Source organism: Sus scrofa, chromosome 1, assembly GCF_000003025.6.
Source record: "Sus scrofa isolate TJ Tabasco breed Duroc chromosome 1, Sscrofa11.1, whole genome shotgun sequence".
Lineage (NCBI taxonomy): Eukaryota > Metazoa > Chordata > Mammalia > Artiodactyla > Suidae > Sus > Sus scrofa.
The window spans coordinates 66,277,715-66,303,800 of record NC_010443.5 but is presented as its reverse complement, the minus strand read 5'-3'; the positions used below and the strand labels follow the sequence as shown (position 1 = coordinate 66,303,800).

General features: G+C 44.4%; 1 protein-coding gene across 3 annotated transcripts in view; it reads left to right on the top strand.

Moving 5' to 3' along the window:
* The window catches only part of FAXC (failed axon connections homolog), an 85,875-nt gene that overhangs the window by 6,000 nt on the left and 53,789 nt on the right, over positions 1 to 26,086 (top strand). For all 3 annotated transcript variants that reach the window (XM_021090274.1, XM_021090292.1, XM_021090285.1), the window contains 3 exons: positions 982 to 1,117; positions 12,606 to 12,802; positions 22,617 to 22,840. In XM_021090274.1, coding sequence (XP_020945933.1) covers positions 982 to 1,117; positions 12,606 to 12,802; positions 22,617 to 22,840 — 557 coding nt within the window. The remainder of the gene's footprint in view (positions 1 to 981; positions 1,118 to 12,605; positions 12,803 to 22,616; positions 22,841 to 26,086) is intronic.

The window sequence follows — 26,086 nt, the reverse complement described above, 5'->3', positions numbered from 1 at the left end:
GGTACTGTCCTCACTTTCCCAATGAGAGAGGAGAGGTCTAGGGGTGATGTGGCCAGTAGGAAGCAGGGCTTGCCCTTGACCCCAAGTGTCCAAATGTGGAATCCAGCATTCACTCTACCGCATGGTGACTATCGAGAAACTATAGCAGGGAAGTCCACCCCACCCCAAAAAGTAGCCAGAGGAAAAGACAGATGTGTGGCTGAGCAGAAGAAAGGGAAAAGGCTGGACTACTAGGATATATGCTGGGAAAGTAGAGAGGAGGAACGAGCACCCAGAAGCCAGGTTCCTTGGCACTCAGGTGACAGGCCAGGTCAGGGCATGGAGAGTTTGGAAGAGGGACCAGAATATTCAGTCTCAGATTCCCTGCAGACTTGAGTTGTGGCTGAGCCAATCTGCAATGTTATTCCAAGATCCTGTGGATGAATAGATGGTTTCAGTGGACAGTCTAATGGTCAAGAACATAGGCTCTGACTACTAGGTGTAGTCCAAGTCCTGCCGTTTCCTAGTAATGGGACTTTGGGCAAGTTTATCTGCTGTGCCTCAGTTTACCTACCTCATAAGGTTCTTGTGAAGATTAAATGAGATAATAGCCGTGAAGCCCTCAGAACCATGCCTGACACACAGTAACCACAGAATATCTTTTTTATCCATCCACCCTGTCCCTGGCATGTAGACTTGGCCCGCTGGAGAAGAGATGGGCCTATAGCAGGAAGTACACTTCCTGCCCAGAGGCAGATGCCAGAGAGATTCTCTTGGAGCCTTATAGTCATGGGAACATCAGGGTTTGTAAGGTTCTCTTGTGTTCTGACCAGGCTTTTCCTTCCTGAATGCTCCTGGGTAAGGTTAGCCCCTGTGACAAACAGATCTGTTTTGCTCACTGAGAAGCCACAGCCCAGCTGGGACCTCTGGGGAACTAAGGGAACTGAATGTCTAACACGTGTATTGTTATTATTATTATTATTTCTGTTTTGGTTTTAACAGGAAACAGCAGGAGATTGACTCCAAAGATGCTATTATTTTGCATCAGTTTGCAAGACCTAACAATGGTGTCCCCAGTTTATCTCCGTTCTGCTTGAAAATGGAAACTTATTTAAGGATGGCTGACTTACCCTATCAGGTACTTTTTTTTGTTTGTTTGTTTTTTTGCTTTTTAGCAGCTTTTGTGAGAATATGTTTTATCCTTGTGGCAGCAATGTTGGCTCACGGGGGCTAGGTACTTAATCTCACACACTGGGAGGAGCTCACTCCTGGTGCTAGAGGGCGTGGCTATGAGAGTAGCGGTGCCCAGTCCTTAGCAGATACTTAGGAGACTTGGTTCCAGGGTCTTTTGATTTTTTTTTTTTTTTTTTTTGTCTTTTTGCTATTTCTTAGGCTGCTCCCGCGGCATATGGAGATTCCCAGGCTAGGGGTCTAATCAGAGCCATAGCCTATGCCAGAGCCACAGCAACGTGGGATCCGAGCCGCATCTGCAACCTACACCACAGCTCACGGCAACGTCGGATCCTTAACCCACTGAGCAAGGGCAGGGACCGAACCCGCAACCTCATGGTTCCTAGTCGGATTTGTTAACCACTGCGCCATAACGGGAACTCCTCTTTTGATTTTGACATCCAATTTAGTGGGTGATCAGAAGGATTCAGGGCCATGTGGTTTTTTTCTTGATGTGGAATATCCTTTGGTTCATAGTTTGGATAGGCCTTGTGGGCAGCTGTTAAATAAAGGTGAGTTCCTTTAGGTTCTTTCCTTTAGGTTTCTGTTTATTGGAAGCATTATATTTATGGCTCATGAATCCTGGGGGGAGAACTCCCAACAGGTCACCAGGAAGATGTTTGTAAATTTTGTGAGAGTTTTTTCTTAGTGCTTTGTGTTCTGTTTGACTTACAGGGAAGTACTTGCTCATTTCAGCCTTTGAGAGAGAACAGAAAAATGCATTTAAAATACACATTTTGGAGTTCCCGTCGTGGCTCAGTGGTTAACAAATCCAACTAGGAACCATAAGGTTGCAGGTTTGATCCCTGGCCTTGCTCAGTGGGTTAAGGATCTGACGTTGCCATGAGCTGTGGTGTAGGTCCCAGACTCGGCTGGATCTCGAGTTGCTGTGGCTGTGGTGTAGGTTGGCAGCTACAGCTCTGATTAGACTCCTAGCCTGGGAACCTCCACATGCCACAGGAGCAGCCCTAGAAAAGGCAAGAGTAAGGCTTGAGCTGTTTCTTACAAATTTGACAGGTTGGTTTTCATTGTCATTTAATTCTATTTTGTAAAAATTCCCTCATGCTTTTTTTTTTTTAACCTAAGTTCTAGTCATAGGCAGTAAAAAAAAAAATCTTTGATTTTTGTTACTGTTTTTTTTTTTTTTTTTTAATTTTATGGTCAAAGCAAGTAGTCTTTTTGATGTTAATTCCTTGGAATCTACTGACACGTCAGCCTGCTGTGTGGCTACTTATTATAAATGTTGAAAATCAATACCTATTTTCTGTTTTGGAGTAGAGCTCTCTCGGTGTCTACTTGTTTGAGCATGTTTAGTGTATAATTTGGACCCGTTATATCTCTGCTTATTATTTTGTCTGCATCTCCTAGCAGTTTCTGGAAGCAGTGGGTGAAAATATTCAAGTGTATTTGTTGATTTGTCTCTTATTCTGTCAGTTCTTGCTTTATGTTAGAGTATGTATATATTCAGTGTTATATTCTTAGGTCTGTATAATATGAAAGATCATGTTTCTTACTGTTTTATTTCTTTTTCTGGTATATAACACTCCTCTCTGTCCCTTATGATATTTTAAAATCTTGAATTATATATTATCAGATAGTCAGATTGATTCTCTAGCTTCCTTTTGATTCATATTTGCTTGAGATATCTTTCTCCACCCTCTTTCTCTCTCTCTTTTTTTTTTTTTTTTGCCTCTTGTAGGCAATGTCTTACTTAGAGCCAATCTGAGAGTCCTTAATTGGTGAGATTAATTCATTTTCACTTATGATTATTATTTTATTAGGACCTATTTCTAATATTTCTAATATCTTATTGAATATTTTTTCCTCACTACGTTTTTTTTTTTTTTTTTGGCTTTTTGCCATTTTTTGGGCCGCTCCTGCGGCATATGGAGATCCCCAGGCTAGGGGTTGAATCGGAGCTGCAGCCACCGGCCTACGCCAGAGCCACAGCAACTCGGGATCCGAGCCGCATCTGCGACCTACACCACAGCTCACGGCAACGTCGGATCCTTAACCCACTGAGCAAAGGCAGGGACCGAACCCGCAACCTCATGGTTCCTAGTCGGATTCGTTAACCACTGCGCCACGACGGGAAATCCTCCTTACTACGTTTTTAATTTTTTTTCACTTCCTGCTTTCTAATAGATAGATAACAATTTTTTTCTTGTCACTTAAAACAAATTCTCTTTTTGATGTTATGGTGGTTGCTCTTAAGATCTGAATTTGTGTTTAATCCCTACTCATTTTTTATTTGTGTCAAAATCTGTGTTTGCCCTGTAATAATACAAGTCCGCTAGTAGGTTCAGTGAACCTTGGTTCTCTTCTTCCCAGGACTCATCCCAGGTGTGTTGCTATTGTCTAATCTTTTAATTCTGGAATTTTGGAAATCCTTTCTCTTTACAGTCCTTTTTAAAGCCAGAAACCTTACTAAGTTATTTGACTAGGCTTATTCTCCTTATATCATATCCTACAGGATTTGTTTATCTTTTTCTTTGGGTACTTCCTTGATGAATATTTTCAGAGTGAGCCTTTATGTGGCCAACCTTCAGTGGCTTGGGATGCCTGAGAGCATCTCTATTACACCACTGTGCCCAAAGTGCTTTTCCTTCAGTTCTTTAAAAATAGTATTCTATTGTCTTTTTTACATCAGTGTTGTTATTGAAAAATCTGATGTTAATCTTATTTCTTTTTTCTTTCTCTCTGGGAGCTTGTAGGATTTGCATTTATGCAGCATATGGAAGTTCCCAGGCTAGGGGTCAAATCAGAGCTGCAGCTGCCAACCTATGCTATAGCCACAGCAGTACAAGATCCGAGTCTCATCTGTGACCTACACCACAGCTCACAGCAATGCCAAATACTTAACCCACTAAACAAGGCCAGGAATCAAACCTGCATCCTCATAGTTACTAGTTGGGTTCATTACTGCTAAACCACAGTGGGAACTAGTAATCTGAGTATTCTTAAATATAATCATACTGTGATTTATATTTGGTGTGAGTCTTTATGTATCTTCTTTGAGCCTTTATAAATTCTTTTCATTTGAAGTCTTTAAGCTCTTTCTTTTTTCTTTTTTTTAGGGCCGCACTTGCAGCATATAGGAGTTCCTGGGCCAGGGGTCTAAGTGGGGCTGCAGCCACCAGCATATACCACAGCCACAGCAATGCCAGATCTGAGCTGCACTGGTCACCTGTGCCACAGCCTGCGGTAATGCCAGATCCCTAACCCACTGAGAGAGGCCAGGGATCGAACCTGCATACTTATAGATACCAGTTGGGCTCTTAATCCACTGAGCCACAATGGGAACTCCTCAGCTCGTTTTAATTCTGAGAAGTTATCAATTTTCTTCAAAGATTTCTTTTTCTTTTTTTTGTGTGTCCCCTTCTTCTTTCCTGTTCTTGATTATCTGGATCCTGGGATTTCTGCGTATCTGAACCTGCGCCTCCATTTTGTTTTTCTTCTTCCTTTTAGGATGATTCGTTTCTCTGAGCTTCTCTTGATCCCTCTGTTCTCTTCATATAGCCGTCATACTATTTATCTCATCCATGAAGTACAACTTGTATTTTTCTTCTTAATATTTCCCTTTGGTTTGTATTACAATCTCTTCCTTTATTCCTTGAAAGATATTTCTCATGCTAATTAACTTTTTTTTTTTTGTTTATCCTAATCATTCTGCCTCCTTTTGTATATATCCAGTCTGTTGCCCTTCTCTTACAGTAATTGTACCCTGCAGGGGTCTTGTTATTTTGGTTTGAGGTCTCCTTTTACCAGGGATGTCAGCTTCCCTGCCCAGGAATTTGTACTGGGCGAGAGCTGAAGCTTAGGCCACAGAACATATGCCTTCAAAGGAACTTAAAAGAAGTAAGGAGATGTTCCCTAGATCTCTCCATATCTGGTGGCTCTCACTGGTCACTTTAAGTTCTCACATAGTAGCAGCTTGGGAGGAGCTGGTCTTCTTTACAAGAAACAGAGCAGCTGGAGGTTGGAGGGGCTTTCTGATAACCCATTACACTTCCAGCCCCTGCCTCCTCAAGGCCAAATCTTTCTGGGCCGGTTTCTTTACAGAAGAAGGCATGGGAGCAGCAATGGACTCCCTCAGGCAGTTTGTGGACAGATGACTGACATGCTCAGCTTGGTAAATGGTCCTCTGGGAGTATGGCACTGAACTTGGGCCTTGTGTTGGGGATCTGGGAAGGCATGGGGTGTTTGGGGGACAGAAAGAGGGTCTTTATGACTGAGAACTGGAATGCAAGGGGTGAGTCTGGAGACAGAAGCAGGGAGAAGATTATTCAGGACTTTCCAAGCCAGCATCGGAGGAGAAAATAGCAAAAGACCAGACGAGGCTTAAATCATCGAAATGCATTGGATCAAATTGGAAAGATCCTTGTGCAGCTGGGCGTTGGCAGTCAGCTTTTGAAACTGTGTATCACTGAGGGACTCACACTGAAGGAAAACACAGCTCCCCAGGGGCTGCTTCTGTTCTATCATTACTCCTTCTCCAGACCCCATGTTTTGTCATGACAATCAGGGGCAGTTAGGGGCTGCCTGGCTGTGCTGCTATTTCCTTTCTTGCTTGCTTCAAGTCATCAAGCCCTGATTCCATCCCCCTCTCCCCCCAGCCCTGTCTCTACCAGCAGCCCAACCACCTTTCTTCACATTTCAGATTTTAGTTATTGTAACTGGAGCAGTTGGACGCATACCTCGCTATGAAGCCTGAAGAGGCCTTTGAGAAGGGGACTGCTCTTACCCTTCCAAATTTATTATTTCTTTTTTATTTTTGGCTGTAGCATACAGTGGCTTGATATGGGATCTCAGTTCCCAGGCCAGGGACTGAACCCAGGCAGCAACAGTGAAAGCACCGAGTCCTAACCACTAGACCACTGGGGAACTCCCCCAAATAATTATTTCTTGTTAAGTTTATTCTTTTAAAAAGGGAATGATATAGGAGTGTTTTTTCCTTCTGTGAGGTCTCTGTGGAAAATATGAAGGGCTGTTCAGTAGGGAGGCCATGGACACTTAGGCAAAGGAAGATGGTTCTAAGGTTTAGAAAGGGATGCTCTGTGCTTGCAGGGGCACAGGGGGAGGGGCAGGTTGCCTCCAGACCCAGGTGCTGTCAGCAAGGGTTTATCCTGATGCAGGCGGGGCCTGGGGCCTTAATTGCTTGGAGGATCAGTAAAGAGCTGTTTTGTCATAGACCTGGGGAGCTCTACACTCTGCCCTTTCTCTGCCCTGTGCCTTTTAAAAAAAGATTAAAATGCCATGTTCCTAAGAGCATGACTTTGTAGTTGAAGCTCTTTTATTTTTTAACTGAAATGAGACTGGAATAAATATTTGATGACCATTAGTAGGAACTCACAAGGGTTTTCTTAAAAAGCCTGATGTACTGGTTACAGTTATTATCTTTTTAAAATCAGGATATAAATATTGGTAGGTTAATTTAAAAAACTTTTCATTTAGTAATAATTATAGATTCGTGGGAAGCTTGCAAACAGAATGTGCAAGGAGGTCCTGCCAATATGGCTGATTTTTTTTTTTAAAACAAAAATAGCTTTATCTTTTTTTTTTTTCTGATTATATATAGATGACCTATGGTCCTTATAAGAATTTCAAATGCAAAAAAGTGGAAGTGGAAAATGAAAATCGCCTGACCTCTCACTAGCTGGAATGATCATCACTAATATTTCTGACATCTTTCCATACTTGTCTTTAGACATACATGAAGATACCTACATCATTTGCCATAGCTGGTTATAGTAGAAGTGTGTATTTAACACAGTCATTCTTTTCATGTTTTATTTTTATTTTTTATTTTTTGTGTGTTTTTAGGGCCATACCCGTGGTATATGGAAGTTCCCAGGCTAGGGGTCTAATCGGATCTGTAGCTGCTGCCCTATGACACAGCCATAGCAACGCAGGATCCAAGCCTCGTCTGCCACCTGCACCACAGTTCACAGCAACCTGGATCCTTAACCCTCTGAGCAAGGCTGGGGATCAAACCCGCATCCTCATGGATACTAGCCAGGTTCGTTACTGCTGAGCCACAAGGGGAACTCCACAAAAAAGAAGGAAAATGGCTCCTTTGGGATGCTCTGCTCTGGCTCTTAGCCGCAACTTCTGATGTTCTCTTTATTTGCCGATTTTGTCTGAACACTCCCACCCCCATGATCTTTTGGTTTTGGGATTTTCTAAGCTACACACAAGTAAAAAGAATAGTATAGTGACCATCCATACGCCCTAATCTAGATTCACCAACTGTGAACATGTTGCCTTCCTTTATTTTTTTCTCTCTCTCTTTTAAAAAGTTTTGTTGATGTATAGTTAATTTATAGGGCCGTGATAATTTCTGCTATATATTTCTCTGTATATATACATTTATTAACAATTTTTTTTTTGGCCGCTCTTGAAACATACATCAGCTCCCAGTCCAGGGATGGAACCTGGGCCACAATGCCAGATCTTTAATCGCTAGGCTACCAGGGAATTCCCTATGAACAGTTTTTTTTTTTTTTTAATAAAACATTTGAATACAAGCTGTAGGGATCATAACACTTTACTCCTCAGTACTTCAGTATGCATCTCCGAAAAAGGAAGCACATTCTTCTACAAAACCACAGTGCATAGTTGTCCAGGAAAGTACTCAGGTTTTTCCTTCCTGGGTAGGAGAAACCCAGTTCTTCCCTGGGGTGTGTTACTCTGCCTGAGTCTCCTTGCTACTCACACAAAAGGCTTCATTTCTGACACATCTGGTGAAACGTGTGGAGGCTTTTCCCCACACCAAGCAATTCTCTTTAACACCAGCTGGAGGTCCCAGCATTTAATTCACTTCTGACACCCTCTCTGCACAGAGATAGCGTCAGATCCCATGGGCTAAGGGCTTAGTCCCACAAGACTGCTCTCCCTTCTCCCCACTTCAGAGGCCAGTTGCAAGCCCACCCGTCCTTCTGACCACCTGGCTCTAGATCAGAGGTTCTAATGATCCCTCCTCAGCTTCGATTAATTTGCTGGGACAGCTCACAGAACTCAGGGAAACACTTACTTCTATTTACTAGTTTATTACGGGCTATGGTAAAGGATACAGATGAACAGCCAGATGGAGTTACAGAGGGCAAGGTCTGGGAGGGTCCTGAGCACAGGAGCCTCTGTCCCTGTAGAGTCGGAGTGTGTCACCCTCCCAGGGTAGATGTGCTCACCAACCTGGGAGCGCTCCAGACCCTGCACTTTGGGGACTTTGTGGAGGTTTCCTCATGTGGGCAATCCCATGTCCAATCTCATTCTCTGCTCTGGAGGGTGAGGGGTGGGGTTGAAAATTCTAAGCTGCTAATTGTGGCTTGTCTTCCTGGTGACCAGCTCACCCAGGGCCCCACCCAGAGCCCTCAATAGAACAGAAGCTGTTCCTAGTGCTCTTACCACCCAGGAACTTATGAGGGTTTTAGAAGCTCTGTGCTGGGAGCCAGGGGAAGAGATAAATATTTGTATTTCTTTCTTTCTTTTCTTTTATTTTCTTTTTTTTTTTTTTTGGTTTTTAGGGCTGCGCCCATGGCATATGGAGGTTCACAGGCTAGGGGTCGAATTACAGCCAGAGCCTGGGGGATCCAAGTTGTGTCTGCGACCTACACCACAGCTCACGGCCATGCCTGATCCCTGACCCACGGAGTGAAGCCAGGGATTGAACCTGCATCCTCATGGATAGCAGTTGGATTCATTTCTGCTGTGCCACAATGGGAACTCACTAATATTTGTATTTCTTATTCATAATAATGGATGCACAAAATTTTTTTTCAACATGTTATAATGTATAAAAATAGCTCAAACTACCTCAAATTTACCCAGTGGGAAACTTTTCAAGATGGTCTCCAGAGATGCAGTGAATGTAATGGATATAAATTTAGCTGAAAAGCTGGGGGCACCGTGGCCCGTGTGCAAGTCAGACTTCCAAGACTCTGGGATTTCTTTTTATATAGATGAACGAACTAAGGCCCAGGGAAGATTAAGGGAGACTCAGGGAGGTCCAACCTCACACTGTGACTAAATGATGGAGCCATATTTTAAAACCCAAAGCCTATGGCTTTCTTGGCTGTACTAATAATGTAATGTAAGTGTAGATATGTTAATTTCAGCTAGGATAGACTTGCAGGCAGGAACATCAGTTTGGAAAAGATGAAAAGGATTTACTGCTTCATCTTTCTCCTCAAAATTACTTGCAGGAAGTACCCCCATTGAGCCAGTTAGAGTCCAAGTGCCCAAATAAAAATAGACCAGGAGTTCTTTAATACTTTTAAGGAAGTTCCAACCTCAAATGCTATCACATGTGGAATCTAAAAAAAAGGACACAGTGAACTTTGCAGAACAGTTACTGACTCACAGACTTTGAAAAACTTATGGTTTCCAAAAGAGACAGAGTGGGGGGGGTGGGGGGATGCACTGAGGGTTTGGGATGGAAATGCTATAAAATTTTGTTGTGATGATTGTTGTACAACTATAAATGTAATAAAATTCTTTGAGAAAAAAATAAAAAATCTGTTTAAGGAAGTTAAGGAAAATTAAGTAATATTTAAAATGTATAGAAGTTCCTATCATGGAGCAGTGGAAACAAATCCGACTAGGAACCATAAGGTTTCGGGTTCGATCCCTGGCCTCCCTCAGTGGGTTAAGCATCTGGCCTTGCTGTGAGCTGTGGTATAGGTCGCAGACGCTGCTTGAATCTGGCGTTGCTGTGGCTGTGGCATAGGCTGGCAGCTACAGCTCGATTAGACCCCTAGCCTGGTAACTTCCATATGCCACGGATGTGGCCCTAAAAAGACAAAAAGACTATATATATATGAAAGTAATATAACCTCATTCAGAAAGATTGAAATTCTTGGAAAAAGATCACCTGCATATCATACATAGTCTTGCCAATGACTTGGACATTTTTGTGTTTCTTTTTAAAAATATTTTTTCAATTTATCTAATTTTTAGATATAATCACAGTGTAAAATAATGTCTCCTGCTTTTTATCTAGTAAGCAAAATAAAGGTTTTGATGATGAAAGCCCATAAGAGCTTTCATTTCCATAAGTTGATCACTTATTTTTACTATTCTGATTAAAAAAATGTTCTAGATAAAAATGTACCAAGTACTCAGGAAAGGGATGGTCTGGAGGAAAGGCAGATGTATAAATAGTAATTTTCTCTCTCTCTTTTTGGCTGCACCTGTGGCATGTGCAAGTTCCTGGGCTTGGGATGGAACCTGAGCCACAGCAGTGGCAATGCTGAATCCTTAACCGCAAGGCCACCAGGGAACTCCTAAACAGTAATTCTATAAGGAGGGGAATATCCACTGTACAGTGGAAGTGTGGAAGAAAGGCAGATAATGGTTGTACCTGAAAGAAATGGTTCAACAAGGTGAATTTTGAACTTAATTATTTAGGATGGAGAAGTCTTTGCAGAAGATGGGGAAAAGGATTCCTGTACAAGGTTAAGAGTGTACAAAGTCAGAAATATGGCAAGACTCTGACTTTGTTGGGTGTGGGCAGCTGGAATCCAGGAGACCAGAGGAACTGGTGGCTGGAAGGCTGGGCATGTGGGCGGCTAGATGGTATAGGCTTAGCCCGCCATGTGAAAGCGTTAGATTAGACTCTTTAAACTGTTGTGTGATTTTGAGCAGCAGAGGTCTTCCATCTTATTTGCTTTGCAGACAGTTCCCTCTGATGTCCGTGTGCAGGATAGAATCCATCTGTGAATGACAAGAGTCTAGAAGGGGACATGGCAGGATATGGGTGGTATCGACAGCAAGCTGAAACAGATGCTATGTTATATGATAAATTTACATCTTTAGTGTACACCTTACAAAAATGTCAGCTGTACTAGCAACTTTTTTTCTTTTTTCTTTTTAGGGCCACACTTGTGGCCTATGGAAGTTCCTAGGCCAGGGGTTGAATTGGAGCTGTAGCTGCCAGCTTATGTCACAGCTATAGCAACACTATATCTGAGCCTGATCTGTGAACTACACCACAGCTCAGGGCAATTTCAGATCGCTCTCTCTCTTTTTTTTTTTTTTTTTTTTTTTTTTTTTTTGTCTTTTTGCCTTTTCTAGGGCTGCTCCCGCGGCTTATGGAGGTTCCCAGGCTAGGTGTCCAATCGGAGCTGTAGCCACCAGCCTACACCAGAGCCACAGCAACGCGGGATCTGAGCCGAGTCTGCAACCTACACCACAGCTCATGGCAACGCTGGATCCTTAACCCACTGAGAGAGGCCAGGGATCGAACCCGCAACCTGATGGTTCCTAGCCGGATTCTTTAACCACTGTGCCACGACGGGAATTCCCAATGCCAGATCCTTAACCCACTGAGGGGCCAGGGATTGAACCACATCCTCATGGATGCTAGTTGGGCCCTTTACCACTGAGCCACAATGGGAACTCCCAAATAGAAATTTTTAAGACTTGACATTTCTCAACATCAAGGGTAATGCCTTAGGTTCCCATGTATTGTTGTGTAGGTTGTTCACTGCACAACAGTGCATGCCCAAGGAGTAGGGGCAAAATCTGGACCCACTTCTAGCTGCCAAGCAGTGAACCCTGGCATGGACTATATCCACTCCAAATTGCACAAAAACAGTATGGCTAGCAGTGGCCACAATAACTCGCTTTTCCAGCCTTAGGGCCAGAATACATTTCTTTAGAAATAGCAATGAGATATCAAGACACCAAGAGACCGAGACCAGTTAAAGTCCCCATTATTCTCTTCCAAAGTCATTGCGTGTGTCAGTAGTTCATTCCTTTCTATTGCTGAGCAGTATTCCATGGTAAGGCTATACTGGAATTTGTTTTTTCATTTACCTCTTGATGGGCATTTCAGGCTTCCCCCCCACTGTTTTTGACAATTGCAAATAAAGCATCTGTGAACATTTTGTGTACAAGTCTTTGCATGGACGTGTATTTTCTTTTCTCTGGGGTAAATACCTAGAAGCGAAATGGCTACATTGGGTGGCATATGTGTGCTTAACCTTTTATGAAACTGTCACGTGGTTTCAGAGTTGTCGTGCCGTTTTACATTCCCAGCAGCAATGTTTGAGGGTCCAGTTTCTTCCACAGGAACCAACACTATTAGCTGACAGTATCTGACTTGTGTAAAGTGTGAGGAAGAATTTGTAATGATCTGATCAATTTAGGCTGTGTAGATGACCCAAAAATGAATTTGGATTTAAAAATCAGCTTTGGGGTCAATACAATCCAGTTTTGTTTTTTTTTTTTTTTCCAAGAGTAACCGTTTATTCCCCTAACAGTTTACATGCTGAGTTCATTCACTTGAATAGTGCGGTCACTATCAAATATACCTTTGGAATGCTTGTTTTTGTTAATCATACAGTGAAATTTAAATAAAATATTGCTTTTCTCTTTTTAAAATTTACTTTGCTTAGAACTATTTTGGTGGAAAACTCTCTGCTCAAGGAAAAATGCCTTGGATTGAATATAATCATGAAAAAGTTTCTGGGACAGAATTCATAATTGACTTTCTGGAAGAGAAACTTGGAGTGAATTTAAACAAAAACCTTGGTCCTCATGAAAGAGCCATCTCCAGGGCGGTGACTAAGATGGTGGAGGAGCATTTCTACTGGTGAGTGTCCCCTGGGTGTCTGGACGGGTGTCCAGGGCCTGTCCCTCTCATTGGAATAAGCCAAGTTCTCTTTCATTTTTCAGACACTCCCTTTACCTTTTCCAAAGTGTTCTACACTCTGACTGACTTAGGGGTCAAAGTTATGACGATTAAGTTTCCAGGTGTCTAGAGAAGGGTCGGCAATTTCAGTTGAGGCCCAACTAGTATATTTTAGGCTCTGCGAGGTATATGTGTCTGTGGAAACTACTTAACTCTGCTTATTTAGTGCAAAAGCAGCCATAGATGATACACACATGACTAAACATGACTGTTTCAATAAAGCAGCAAAAACGCTGAAATTTTAATTTCATTTAGTACAAAATATTATTCTTTTAATTTTTTTTTCCTCAGCCATTTACAAATATGAAAACTACATAGCCCATGGGCTAGAGATGGATGACCCCCGATCTAGGTCACTAAAGTGAGGGAGAGATTTCAGTAAACTGGGCTTTTTACCAGCACAAACTGCTGAATTAAAGTAATATTACATCAGGCGCCCAGAGGAGGGAACAGAAGACAAAGTCAGGACAGATGTCTCAGGTGAAATAAATTATGCAAGCTTTGGCCGAGTACTGTCAGTTTTCCTTGGATGACGACTTTCTCTGTGGTCCAGAGAGAGGTAAAACATACTACTGTTTTCTGAGTGCACCCGCAGTGGTCGACGGCTAGCCTGTACTTTGCTCTGATTGGCTAACGCTTAGCCTGTCCTTTGCCCTGATTGGCTAATTCCTAGCCTGTGTTTCCTGACACGGCAGAATCCCACACACCGTGTGAATGAGGCGCCCCAGTTCCGCACGTGTCGTGCTGGCTGTGACATCCTGTGGGTTAGGTGGACTTGGTTCCTCTGGCTTTACAAACTCATTCAAAGGTGGCTTTGTTTTCTTTTTCTTTCATCCATCTTCTGGAGTTTTAGCACCTTTCTATACACTCCAATAGATCAGAGACGCTTTCTCCCTGATTTCTTCAAACTTTATCTTGTTCCAAATATTTAATTAAGAATTGCTGAGGCCACTTTTTTCGGGGTGGGGTGGGTAGGGGGCATTAACTGTTACCCCTGGGTCATTGCTCATCCAGTAGCTTTTATCTCTTCCACCAAGAGATAAACTTAGTGTGGGGCTGATTGCAGAAGGTTCTTCCCCTGTCACCTTCCTGTTTCATCCATTCAGCTATCTTTCTAAGTGGAAAACTTGTCTCTCGGATTTTGTGACCTATTGGTCCCTTTTCTCTTGTTACTTTCACTTCTTGCCCACTTTAGTCCAGGGCTGACCTGAAGTGCCACTTCCTTTTCCTTCTCACTACAGAGGTGAAGGTGGTGGGAGGAAGGAGGGAACCTGGCAGAGAGTAGAGACAGGGATGTTGATCGGTGTGTGAGTGGTCACTGACTCCCTGCCTGGAATGACCTGGGTCTGTTCCTCAGTAATACCTTTGGAGAACTGCTGGCCCTCCCATCTCAAAGAGAGCAGGGATTGCAGTGTGGACCAAAATGCATGACTGAAAGTGACATGTTTAAGCTCAGGGAAGGGTCCTTGGGGACAGTCATCTCACCTGCTTGCCAGGTTCCAGTCCTGGCTTTGCAGCGATCAAGGGAAATGCAGACCAGCATGACTCCCCCTCCCTCCCCACCCCCCAACTCCAGCCCTCTGTGCCTTCTCTGGCTGAGGCACCCCTCCCTCAAAGTGCTGCCTCTTTTGATAGATGGACCCATTAATGTGGCTTTGTCAGCTGCCCGAAAAGCCAAGAGCCTTACATTTTAGTTGATATTTTTACTCTAACTCTTTGATTTCTGTAGTGACTTACAGAATTTATGTTCTGGTTAGAAAGTCTTTGGTTCACCAAGATTCTCAAGTACCACCTGTCACTGCTTCTTGTTCTGGGTGTGAGTGATGTTTTATATGTGTTTACTTCCTGGTGGAAATTCATCTTCTGCTCTTTGCTCCCCTTTTCTTCTTAATGAGAGGGTGCCTACTAATATGTGATGGGGGCAGGGTGTGGTGGGGAGCAGTGGGAGGAAGAGTTGGGAGGTGGTACCCCAGAGCTAGGGGGGGGATCGTAATTTTTTTTTTTATCTTTTCTAGGGCTGCACCCGCAGCATATGGAGGTTTCCAGGCTAGGGGTCTAATGGGAGCTGTAGCTGCCGACCTACGCCAGAGCCACAGCAACGTGGGATCCGAGCTGCATCTGCGACCTACACCACAGCTCATGGCAACGCCAGATCCTTAACCCACTGAGCGAGGCCAGGGATCAAACCCGAAACCTCATGATTCCTAGTTGGATTCATTAACCCCTGAGCCATGATGGGAACTCCTGGATTCTTAATTTTGCGGACCACAGTTAATGCCAAGGTGCTTGGGAAGTTGCTTAGGTCATATGTAGATTCTTCTCTATTATTTAAAAAAACCCAACTTTTTGGGGTTAGCTACTCTTTCTCATTTGTGTCTTCTCAAGGGTTAATTTGAGAAAAAAACAGTGAAAGTGGGTGGTCAGGTCTTGATTGAAATACAAACATCTAGTAAATTCTCAGAAAAGATTTCTGAATTCCTCCAATTTCCTTTGGCCTCTTCCTTTCTCTGTTTCATACGGTTTTAAAAGCTTTAGCCAATTTCTTGCTCTGGGGAAATCCTGAACAGACTTTTCTGAGAGTTCTAAATCTCAGTGGAGAAAAGATCCCCCTCCTTCCTCTCCCCTCCCTTCCTCTCTCCTTGGTCCCCTAAACCCTTAAGAAAATGTGTAACTGTGGAAACCAAGGGCCAGCATAGGGAACTGGCCAAAATATGTAGGAAAATATTACAGGCATGAGCTTTCCGTGAGAACTTGTTAAATTCTGACCATCAATGAGCTCTAAGGTTGTGTTTATACTTGTAGAAGTAGAAGAGTTGGAATTAATTGTTTGACTCAGTTGACTCAATTATCTAGAGTGTTCAGGTATGATTATTTTGGTCTGAAACTTTAACTTCAGGTATGATTTTCTGTAAAACAAAGACAGTGGAAAGCTGTCATTATATAACATCACATAATTCTGAAGTTCTGATTTAGGTCTGTTCAAGTAAGTACACTCATCTATAAAGTGGTTTTGCTTGCACTTGAAATCCATACAATTATGTCCCATTTGCATTATAAAGCTATTATTGAAGATGAAGGAGACAGGTTTCTAATCCCCTTTGTTCCATAGATTGCTCAAGTTAGGTCTAATGCTGGTCTCCTCAAAAGTGAAGAGACAGGGTCAAATTACTGGAAAGAAAGCAAGTTTTGGGAAGACACTGTAGTTTCTTCTGTGTGGCATACTGCCCCCTTGTGGACACTAATGAAAGTCTTAAGTCTCTTCAGCCCTCTAGGGAAGTGGGCGGGACACTGCTGTCAAACTAGTCCTAACAGTTTCACCCAAAATGTAGGCATTAGAACAGGGAATTCAAATTAGCTTTCAGCTTGTCCATAATATTTAAATTTTTAATTTGGCTTTTGGTAAATGGGAGAGATGGGAAGCTTTAATAAAATGACTTACGCAAGATCTTCTGTTAAAGGATCTGATTACAACTTGATTGGTGTGGTCCTCTCTCCTTTCTTTTTTCCCCCGCCCCCTAGTTTTAGATGTAGTGATGGCTTCTGTTTGGAGAGACTAATGCCGGTGAAACATGGTGAAATTACAGAAGCATATTATATGCTCTCACACCTCTAAGAGCACAAACAAAAGATGGTGGGGTTGTAGCATGATATGGAGAAAGGGTTCTCTTGGTTGAGAAGGCCACGTGCTAAGAGTCATTCTGGAGTTCCTGCTGTGGCCCAACAGGATCAGCGGCCTCTTGGGAGCACTAGGACGCAGGTTTAATCCCCAGCCAGCACAGTGGGTTAAGGATCCCGTGTTGCCACAGCTGCAGCTTAGGTCCCAACCACCGCTTGGATCTGATCCCTGGCCTGGGAACACCATATGCTTTGGGGCAGCAGAAAAAGGAAAACAAACAAAAAAAAGTTCACCATAGTTTGCAGTTTCTCACATATGTACTAATATTTCTTTCTGCTAGGGACCAGGCAGCCTCATGTTAGGTTATAACGAGAGATATCTTCATTAAAACATCAGCTTTGTGGCGCAGTAGAAATGAATCCAATTAGTATCCATGAGGATGCCGTTTCGATCCCTGGCCTCGCTCAGTGGGTTGGGGAACCGGTGTTGCCGTGAGCTGTGGTGTAGTTTGCAGATGCAACTCGGATTCTGAGTTGCTGTGGCTGTGGTGTAGGCTGGCAGCTACAGCTTCGATTTGACCCCTAGCCTGGGAACCTCCTTGTGCTGCAAGTGCAGCCTTAAAAGAAAAAAAAAAAAATCAGCAAATCAGTTTTTCTTTCCTGGTTTTCTAATCTCCTTTAAAAATGTTTGAGCAGGCGGTGGGTTAAGGATCCGTCGTTGCCCTGAGCTGTGGTGTAGGTCGCAGACTAGGCTTGCATCTGGCGTTGCTGTGGCTCTGGTGTAGGCTGGCAGCAACAGCTCTGATTAGACCTCTAGCGTGGGAACCTCCATATGCTGCAGGTGCGGCCCTAGAAAAAAAAAGACAAAAAACAAAACAAAACAAAACAAAAAAATGTTTGAGCAGGGTTTACTCTTCTGTTCTAAGATAATCAATATTGGAAAAAAAAAAACTCTTTGGCCTCATTTTGCAGGAGAGATCAGGTACATCAGTTGTGATAAAGAAAATGAGTATCAACTTCCTAAAAGAGGCTCTCAGAATGATAAATTATTTTAATTGCTCAGCCTGGTCTTGTTTCCAGATTGGCCCTCCCTGTCCTCTCCAGTTAATAATTCATGACTCCTTGTGCGGAGAGCTCTCCCCAGGGAGAGTAAAGAGGCAGATCCCAGAAAAGAACAGTGGCAGCCCCTTCTCATTTCTCCAAATGTGTCTCTCTTTCCATTTTGCTGTATAAATATTATCAGCCTTTAGACTCACTACTTGGCTGTAGCTGGCTTGGAATGTAAAGGCTCTTCATTCAACCAATAATTCATTCTATCAGCAAACGTAGTGACTGAAGGACTACCAGGGGCCTGGCACCATGCGGGGTGGGGCGGGGAAGCAAGGCGGTGAGATGCCCTCTCTGTCCTTAGGTGGCTCCCGGAGAGGGAGACGTCCAGCCTGCACAGTGGCCAGAACTGGGGGAGAGTTTCAAGAACAGAGGATAGGCAGCCAGCACCTGCTGGAGCCATGCGGGGAAGGCTTGCTGGAGGAGATTTTGTCAAAACAGAATCTAGGGCCAGTCAGAGGGGCAGGTGGAGGGGCTGGGCAGTGGGGGAGATTGGGATGTCCAGGAGAAGGGAGCAGCGTCTGCAAAATTTAGAGGCAAGAGAGGCGCTTGGGGAGGCTCGCGTATGGTGGGTGTGAGGGAGGCAATGTGGATTTTGGGGTCAGACCGTGAGAAGAATGAGGGGCTGGCCTGCCAAGCTGAGCAGCCCTGGGGAGTTAATGAATGGCTTCTCAGAGAAGCTGCATGATACCATTAGATTTGTGTCTTAGGAAGCTTTTTGTGGGTGCTTTGGGGAAAGTGGACTTCTGGAGGGGACATCAGGGGACCTTCTAGGAAGTCACTGTCCTCAGGGTGGAGAAGTGATGAAGGCTGAACTACAGTATTGAGTTGGAGGAAAGGGCAAAGCCACAGGGTGACTGGCCATCAAGATTGATGGATGGGGCCAGTGAAGAATACGTCCTGCGATTCTCTCTGGCTTGTGTAAAGAGTAGCAGATTGGAAAGGAAGGAAAGTGATGAATCCAAGTTTGGAAATGTTGGCTTGTAGTTCATGTGGATCTGTGGATCTCAGGACAGAGGTCTTATGGCTGGATGTGGAGTTGGGAGTCCTCAGTTTGAAATCATGAATGGGAAAACTAGATCACCGCATGAGTGAAGCGTAAGAAGGGGGAAGGAATAAAAATAAAAATCTTGGCAACATGTAAGAAGTGAGAGGAAAAGCAGCAGGGGTGTAAGCTAATGGAGCATCCTAAGAAGGGGGCTTTTTAGTGTTGGATGCTGAAGAGAGTGTAAGAAAGATAAACATGGAAAAGAAACTTTATTTGAACTTTGCAACAAGGAGGGATTTTTGGACAAGAGTAGTTTTGGTTTCTGCCACGTGGAGAGTTTGCTGGAAGCTTGGGTGTCGAGGACATGGATTTGTGTTATTCATCATGTAGATGTGTGTGGAAGTGAGGTCTTTGACCTGTTGAAATTGATTTAGGAATCAATCCATGAGGCATCCAGTTTCTTTGGCATCGTCGTTTGCCCACACTTTGTGGGGCTTGACCCTGAAAGAGCCTGCCTGGCCCTCATTTGCTTCTCTGCCCTGATATTGGTCTGGAGTACTGGGCACAGGGAGTGAAAGAGAGGCAGGAAATCAAGAGCAGGGTGGGAAAGAGAAGGGAGGAAGGCCAGATCATTTCTGAGGTTACTTTTAGCTGCAAAATTCCAAATCAACCCGGTGTTCCTTCTGTGTCCTGTGTCTCAGCAGAAAATGCAGGTGGAGAACCGGGGGTCTCTTGTTGCTTAGCTATGTGGCCCAGGCAGCTGCCTCTTCCATCCCCACTGATCCTCTAAGCCCTTAGTCTTCTCAGACTCTTCTCCCACTGCTGTGCCCTCGTCTTCTGCCCCCAGAGGAGGCTGTGTTCATCAGGCAGGAGCTCAGAGCCTCTCTGCAGCCCCTCCCCTCTCCATCCCACAGAAAGCCATGTCCCTACTTCTCTCCAAGCAGGCCCTTCAAGTCTGGCCTTCTTGTTTTCTCTCTTGCCCTTGAACTAGGTTTTCCCCAAACCACTCCTTGCCCTAGAAACTTTCTTAGGTGACCTCATCTCCTCTCAAAGCTTTAAAACTGCCACTACCATGGCCCTGCCCATAAACTCTTTATCTTGAGTCTAAACCTATCTTCTGAATTCTCCTCCATCTGGACACCCTCCCTAGAAGGCTCCATGGGACCTTCAAACGCAGCAGGCCAGCTCATCTTTCATCACCTAAACCCATCCCACCTTGTGTATGCGGGTGCTAGTTAAGGGCATTACCACCCACTCAGACCAGGCGCCTAGGATGTCTTCCTCTGACAGCTTCTCCACTTCCAGCCCTTTCCTTGTCTTGCCACACATCTGATTACGTTTCTCGTCTGCTTAAAACCTTTCAGTAGTTAAACTTTGCTCTCAAAATAAATTTTAGCAGTCTTTGCATCAGACCCATCTTGACCTGATCCTTGCCCACCCTTCCAGCTTCAACTCATGTAAATTTCCCCATCATCCTGGACCCCACTTGCCTGTCCTGAAGAGGTTGCATTTCACAGACCAGCCAGGGCTCCTCCCCATACCTTCTCCTTCTGCTCTGCCTGGTGGACTTCTGCTCATCTTTCAAGATCATTTGTGCTTGGGATAGAACCTGTGCAATTTGTCTACAGAGAATGAATTCTTTTTTGCATCAGTCCTCGTTTTTACACTTTCCTCATTTTTACATTTTCAGTGCTTCCTGGATGCTTTTATTACCTGGTCATGTTTAACTTAGGATAATTTAGTTTTATTCTCAGATTGCTACCTTCCAAAATTGTCAAGGATGGTATCAGCCTTTTGAGTTAGATCTAGTATAATTAGAATCAAAGTGCTGGTTAGTCTAATGGAATATGAGAATTGACACCCTATTTACTGCAGGTGTAAAAAGAAAAGCAAATAGAAAAGCATTTCATTTGCATGTTTATAAAGAATCTCCTAGAATAAATGTGAAATCTTTTATAGCAAAAGCTTCGATTCTGCACACAGCAATTAGTCACCATCACACTGTACTTTTTCCTCTTTTCAGTCAAAATTTCTTGACTCCTCAATACTTTATTTTGAGAGACTTACAAAAATAGGTGCACAGAGTCTTCTAAGATTTGCAGGCCTCTCTCAGAAACTAATGAAGAGATTATGGTTGCAGAACGGAGAGTGTGTTGAAATTGGGTGTAGGACTTTTCTGTGAAAATCAGAAAAACTTAAAACATTTAGAGAAATCTGTTTTTTTTTTTAAATTTTATTTTCATCTTTAGAGGAAAAAGCACTGAAAAGAAGAGAACTATATAAAGTAGTCAAGGTTTCAGGATCTTCTTTTCAGCCCCCCTCGCTCTCCTTTTTTCTCCAGGCAGGAAGTAGCTACAATTTACTATCACCCTTTGGATATTTTCACTTTTCTGATGTTTTCACAGTAGCCAGTATTGTTACACCAACCAACACTAGGAGTGGAGATGACTGCCAGGACAGTTTTTATTGCTCATTGTGAGGAAAAAAGAAACTATCTTATGCCTCTACACCCACAGCTACATTTTTCTCAGCGTCCAGTGGGAAATCCTTTTAATCTCTCTCTACCAACACTATATATATTGGTTTTTAGGGCTGCACCCACAGCATATGGAGGTTCCCAGGCTAGGGTTCAATCAGAGCTACAGCTGCCGGCCTATGCCACAGCCACTGCAGTGCAGGATCTGAGCCACGTCTGCCACCTACACCACAGCTCACGGCAACACCAGATCCGTAACCCACTGATCGAGGCCAGAGATCGAACCCGCAACCTCATGGTTCCTAGTGGGATTCATTTCTACTGCACCATGACGGGAACTCCCACCAACACTATTAACCATAAAAACATTCCTGCGATTGTGTGGGTTCAGAGAATGAAATCAGCAAAGGCCTGGATCTTGCAGCCAACATGTCAATGAACAGCAAACAGCTGCCTAATTGTCCACACGTGTGACCCCAGAGCCCCGGACGGGTGTCTGCCCCAAGCATCCCACCCCAATGGGAGGGATGAACCAACCAAGTTCCTTTGATGTTTCCATTCACTTTAGAGTCCTGGATAACAAGCCGAGGCAGAGAGTTGCCTTTCTGGAGACTGGATCTTTTATGTACTATTTATAATTTATGTGTTTTATAGTAAACATGGACAGCTGTACCTACTTCCTAATCCTCTCAAAAAGGCGAAAGGAGTTCCTGTTGTGGCTCAGCAGTAATGAACCCAACTAGTATCTGTGAGGATGCGGGTTTCATCCCTGGCCTTGATCAGTGGGTTAAGGATCCTGCATTGCCGTGAACTGTGGTGTAGGTCTCAGACATGGGTCAAATCCCGAGTTCCTGTGGCTGTGGTGTAGGCCGGCAGCTGTAGCTCTGATTTGATCCCTGGCCTGGGAACTTCTATATGCCGCGGGTGTGGCCCTAAAAAGACCAAAAAAAAAAAAAAAAAAAAAAAAAAAAGGCAAAAAGATTTCTTTTTAAAAAATCCTTTTATGTCAGGAAAGAGAAAACACATACATAGAGTATACAAAACAAAAACGTGCAGCTTGATTAATTAACAAAGAGCATAGAGCTGTGTAGCTGTTACCTTGACCAAGAAAGCATAAAGTCAGCACCCCACTCACTGCTGCCTCCCCAATGCCCCTCACCCTTGTAGATACTCATTGTCTTACCTAAAAGCCTTTTAAAGCAGGTTTCTACTTGTTTTCTATGGGGTTACCTAAGAAGAGGCAGAAGCATGGCTTTGGGGAGGGATGGGGGGGGTCTGAGGGCAGGTGCAGGCAAGGGTCGGTGGCACAGGTGAGCTATCTGAATTTGTCACTGTTTTTCTCGAGGCCCAAGTCCAGGCACAGACCTGAGCCTGTTGTAATATCTGCCATGCCGACTGCTCTCTGCCAAAGCTGCAATGATCCAGTCCCTCCAGAGTGTGCTCAACTCTCAGCCACTCACTGGAGATGGACTCTGTGGAGCTGCTTTGTATCTAATGCACAGTAGTAACTTGTTTCCACGCAATTCCAGGACCTTAGCTTATTGCCAGTGGGTGGACAATCTCAATGAGACCCGGAAGATGCTCTCTCTTAGTGGTGGCGGTCCCTTCAGTAACCTGCTGAGGTGGGTCGTGTGCCACATAACGAAAGGAATCGTGAAACGCGAGATGCACGGCCACGGCATTGGCCGCTTCTCAGAGGAAGAGATTTACATGCTGATGGAGAAGGACATGCGGTCGTTAGCGGGGCTTCTGGGTAATGTACCACGCCTTCTATTCTATATTTCCTCTCCTTGCTTTTTGCATGATTAGTAAAGCACTGTTAGTTGACTGATTTCAAGTTTTCTTTTGGTTGGTTTCTTTGCTTCCACGTGTAGGTTACAGTCCCACCATGTAACCAGATCCCCTCATTTTCAGAAGCACAGGTCTCCCTCCTTAATCACTAGTGTGTGACTGTTTCTCATGTGGCAAGGCTCTGGGTGATGAGAATGTGGTGCAGCGTTACTAACTGGCTATAGGTGATGCTGGGTTTCTGAACGTGCTGTGAGCCAAGTCATATGTGAAGCAAGGAAGCTCTTCTGTTTATAAACAGGTTAGGGTGAAAGGCTGTTTATAAACACATCTGCTTGGAAGATCTGACTGTGTACCATCAACATCAAGAGAGATGCTGACCCACCCAATGCCTGACATTTTCTCACCTCTTTTGTTTCCCTTTGTCATCTCAAGCCTCTTATTAGCATGTTTATCTCTTCTGATTTTGTGTTTACTGCCCCCAGTGGGTTTAACTGTGCTTGGGAAGTGCTCAAAAAGAAACACAGAAGGGAGTTCCCGTTGTGGCACAGTGCAAAAACGAATCCAGCTAGTAACCACGAGGTTGTGGGTTCGATTCCCGGCCTCACTCAGTGGGTTAAGGATCTGGCATTGCCATGAGCTGTGGTGTAGGCTGGCAGCTGTAGCTCTGATTCATCCCCTAGCCTAGGAACCTCCATATGCTGCAGGTGCAGTCCTAAAAAGCAAAAAAAAAAAAAAAAAAAAAAAAAAAAAAAAAAAAGAGAGAGAGAGAGAGAGAGAGAGAAGCATGTAGGGGCATCTGCCTGTGGGTGAGTCAGGATGCTGAAATGAGTGATGCCCTTGCTCACCTGGTTAGCTGGAGGTGGCTGGGTTGACTTGACTCTGTACTAGGTAGAGTTTGAGTCTTAGCGCTGACAGTTCACCAACAGATCATTTCAATACAGGAGCTTCAGCGTGTGAAATCATGGCCTCTCTTGGGGACAACTCATGTTTAGGGAGCCAAGGTCATAGGACCTAGTCCTTCAGGGCTGCCGATCTTGTCTGGGGACAGTGGGTTTTCACTGACCTTCTCTCGGTACCCTCATCTCTATTCTGGAATGCACTCAGTGCCTCGCCTCTTCCAGGAAGTGGGGTTTGGGGTTTGTTTTTTTGAAACCTACCTGGTGCCTAGGAACTGAGGGCTGTGCCGGGTGGAACCTGCCCTGTGCAGGGTGACCCACTCTGGCTCCTTCCAGCTCCTCACTCCAGATGCTTACTGGACCTAGAGTCCTTCCCTGAACCTGGCCTGCAGGGGGAGAACCCAACAGAACAGCCAGCTCTTGGCCAGCTCTGTTATGTGAAGGCTTTGATGCTGCCTGAGCCCCTGACATTCAAATCCTTGTGCTTTGCCTCCCTGACCAGGTGGGCCAGCCTGATGTAGTTATGAGTGGAATTAGCCTCAAGTTTGTCTCATTCCTTTGGAAACTTAGTACTGGACTCTTGGCCTCCCAGTGAGGGGAACAAAGGGCCGTTTCCTCCTTAGCAATGGCTCTGTCTGCTCCTGGCTTCCTCCCCAGCTCACGCTGCAGAGAGCCCCAGAAAACCTGGAGCTGAGCTCTGGAAGGGATGACAGCTCACCTCTAATCACTTAACACTGTTGGTTCCTTAACCAGAGAGGGCTGATTGTGTCCTTTCTAGGGCATTTTTGTTTGGGAGAACCTGGGAGCAGGGTGATAACAGTAATAATGATAGTGCCAGTGTTTCTCTGGTGTTTAATGACTTAGAGAAATGCTTTCTCCCCAGAGATAGCAAGATAGGAGGCAAATGAAGCACTTATGGCTGGGCTAGGTACCTGGCAAGTATTCCAAATGGCATCCCAAGTCCAGATAATTTTCTAGGATGAGAAACTGAATGGGTTACTTAAATAGCTGGTGTTTACTGGATTGGGGCCCTGGAAGCAGTCCAGCTTTGAACTCTCATTGGGGAAGCACTTTGCCTGCATTCGTGAGGGAGAGCTCTCTGGCTGAATACCATAATTTTTCTTGTTAAATGAGGCAGAAAACACCTCCTTCCCCTTTCATCTGGGGGTATGGCTTACTTTTAATGTCCAGCTGCCTAAGAGACTCAAAGTGCAAAATGACTTTTTTGTTGAGATATTTGAAGATTTAGGGAAATTGTCCAGGGAGTCACTTGACTCGTCAGGATAAATTAGTTATTGCTGTTTCAGTTCGGTTGACTTTAGTGATTTGACACCTCTGTGTCAGGAGCTGGGGAACAGAATACACAGATGAGTTAGAGATCGTTGCCGTTCTCAGGTGCTTACAGCCCAGTGGGAGATATGAACCTGTAAGCCAGGAGCAGGGAGATTACACTCCATAGCTGGTGGTCCTTCCCTTCCCTTCCCTTCCCTTCCCTTCCCTTCCCTTCCCTTCCCCTTCCCCTTCCCCTTCCCCTTCACCTTCCCTCCTTCCTCCCTTCCTTCTTTTTTAGGGCTGCACCTGCAGCATATGGAAGTTCCCAGCCTAGGGGTCAAATGGGAGCTGCAGCTGCTGGCTTACATCACAGCCATAGCAACGCCGGATGGAGTCACATCTGCAACCTGTGCTGAAGATTGAAGCAACATTTGATCTTTAATCCACTGAGCAAGGCCAGGGATGGAACCCACATTCTCATTGAAACAATGTTGAGTCCTTAACCCACTGAACAAGGGGAACTAGGTTTCTTTCTTTTTTTAATGGCCTGTGAGCTAAAAATAGTTTTAACATTGTTGAAACATAAGGGGGAAAAATGCCACAGAGATCAAATGTGGCCTGGAAAGCCTAAAGTTTTCACCACCTGGCCCTCCATAGAAGTTTGCTCTAAAGGAGTAGCCATGCGTGAGTGTGTAAGTTAGGCTGCGGCAGAGCCCGTGATGGAGGTCTACACTCGTGCTCCAGGGACTCAGCAGAAGCCGGGGTGACAAGGCAGGAGAACTGGGTAGGGCCACAGAAGAGGCGGCAGCTGTATTGGCCCCCAAAGTAAACAGTTGTCCTGGTGCAGAAAATAAGGAAGGACCTTCCAGGCAAATCATGAGAAAAGAGGCCTTGGGTGAGGGGTATTTGGGGCTCATGGTTGAAATGAAGAACTGAAGTTAGTTTGAGGCTACATTATAAAGGTGATAATAACTCTTATGCACAGAGATGTGCACTTGATCTGAAAACATGGAAATGTTGCAGATTTCTGAATATAAGAG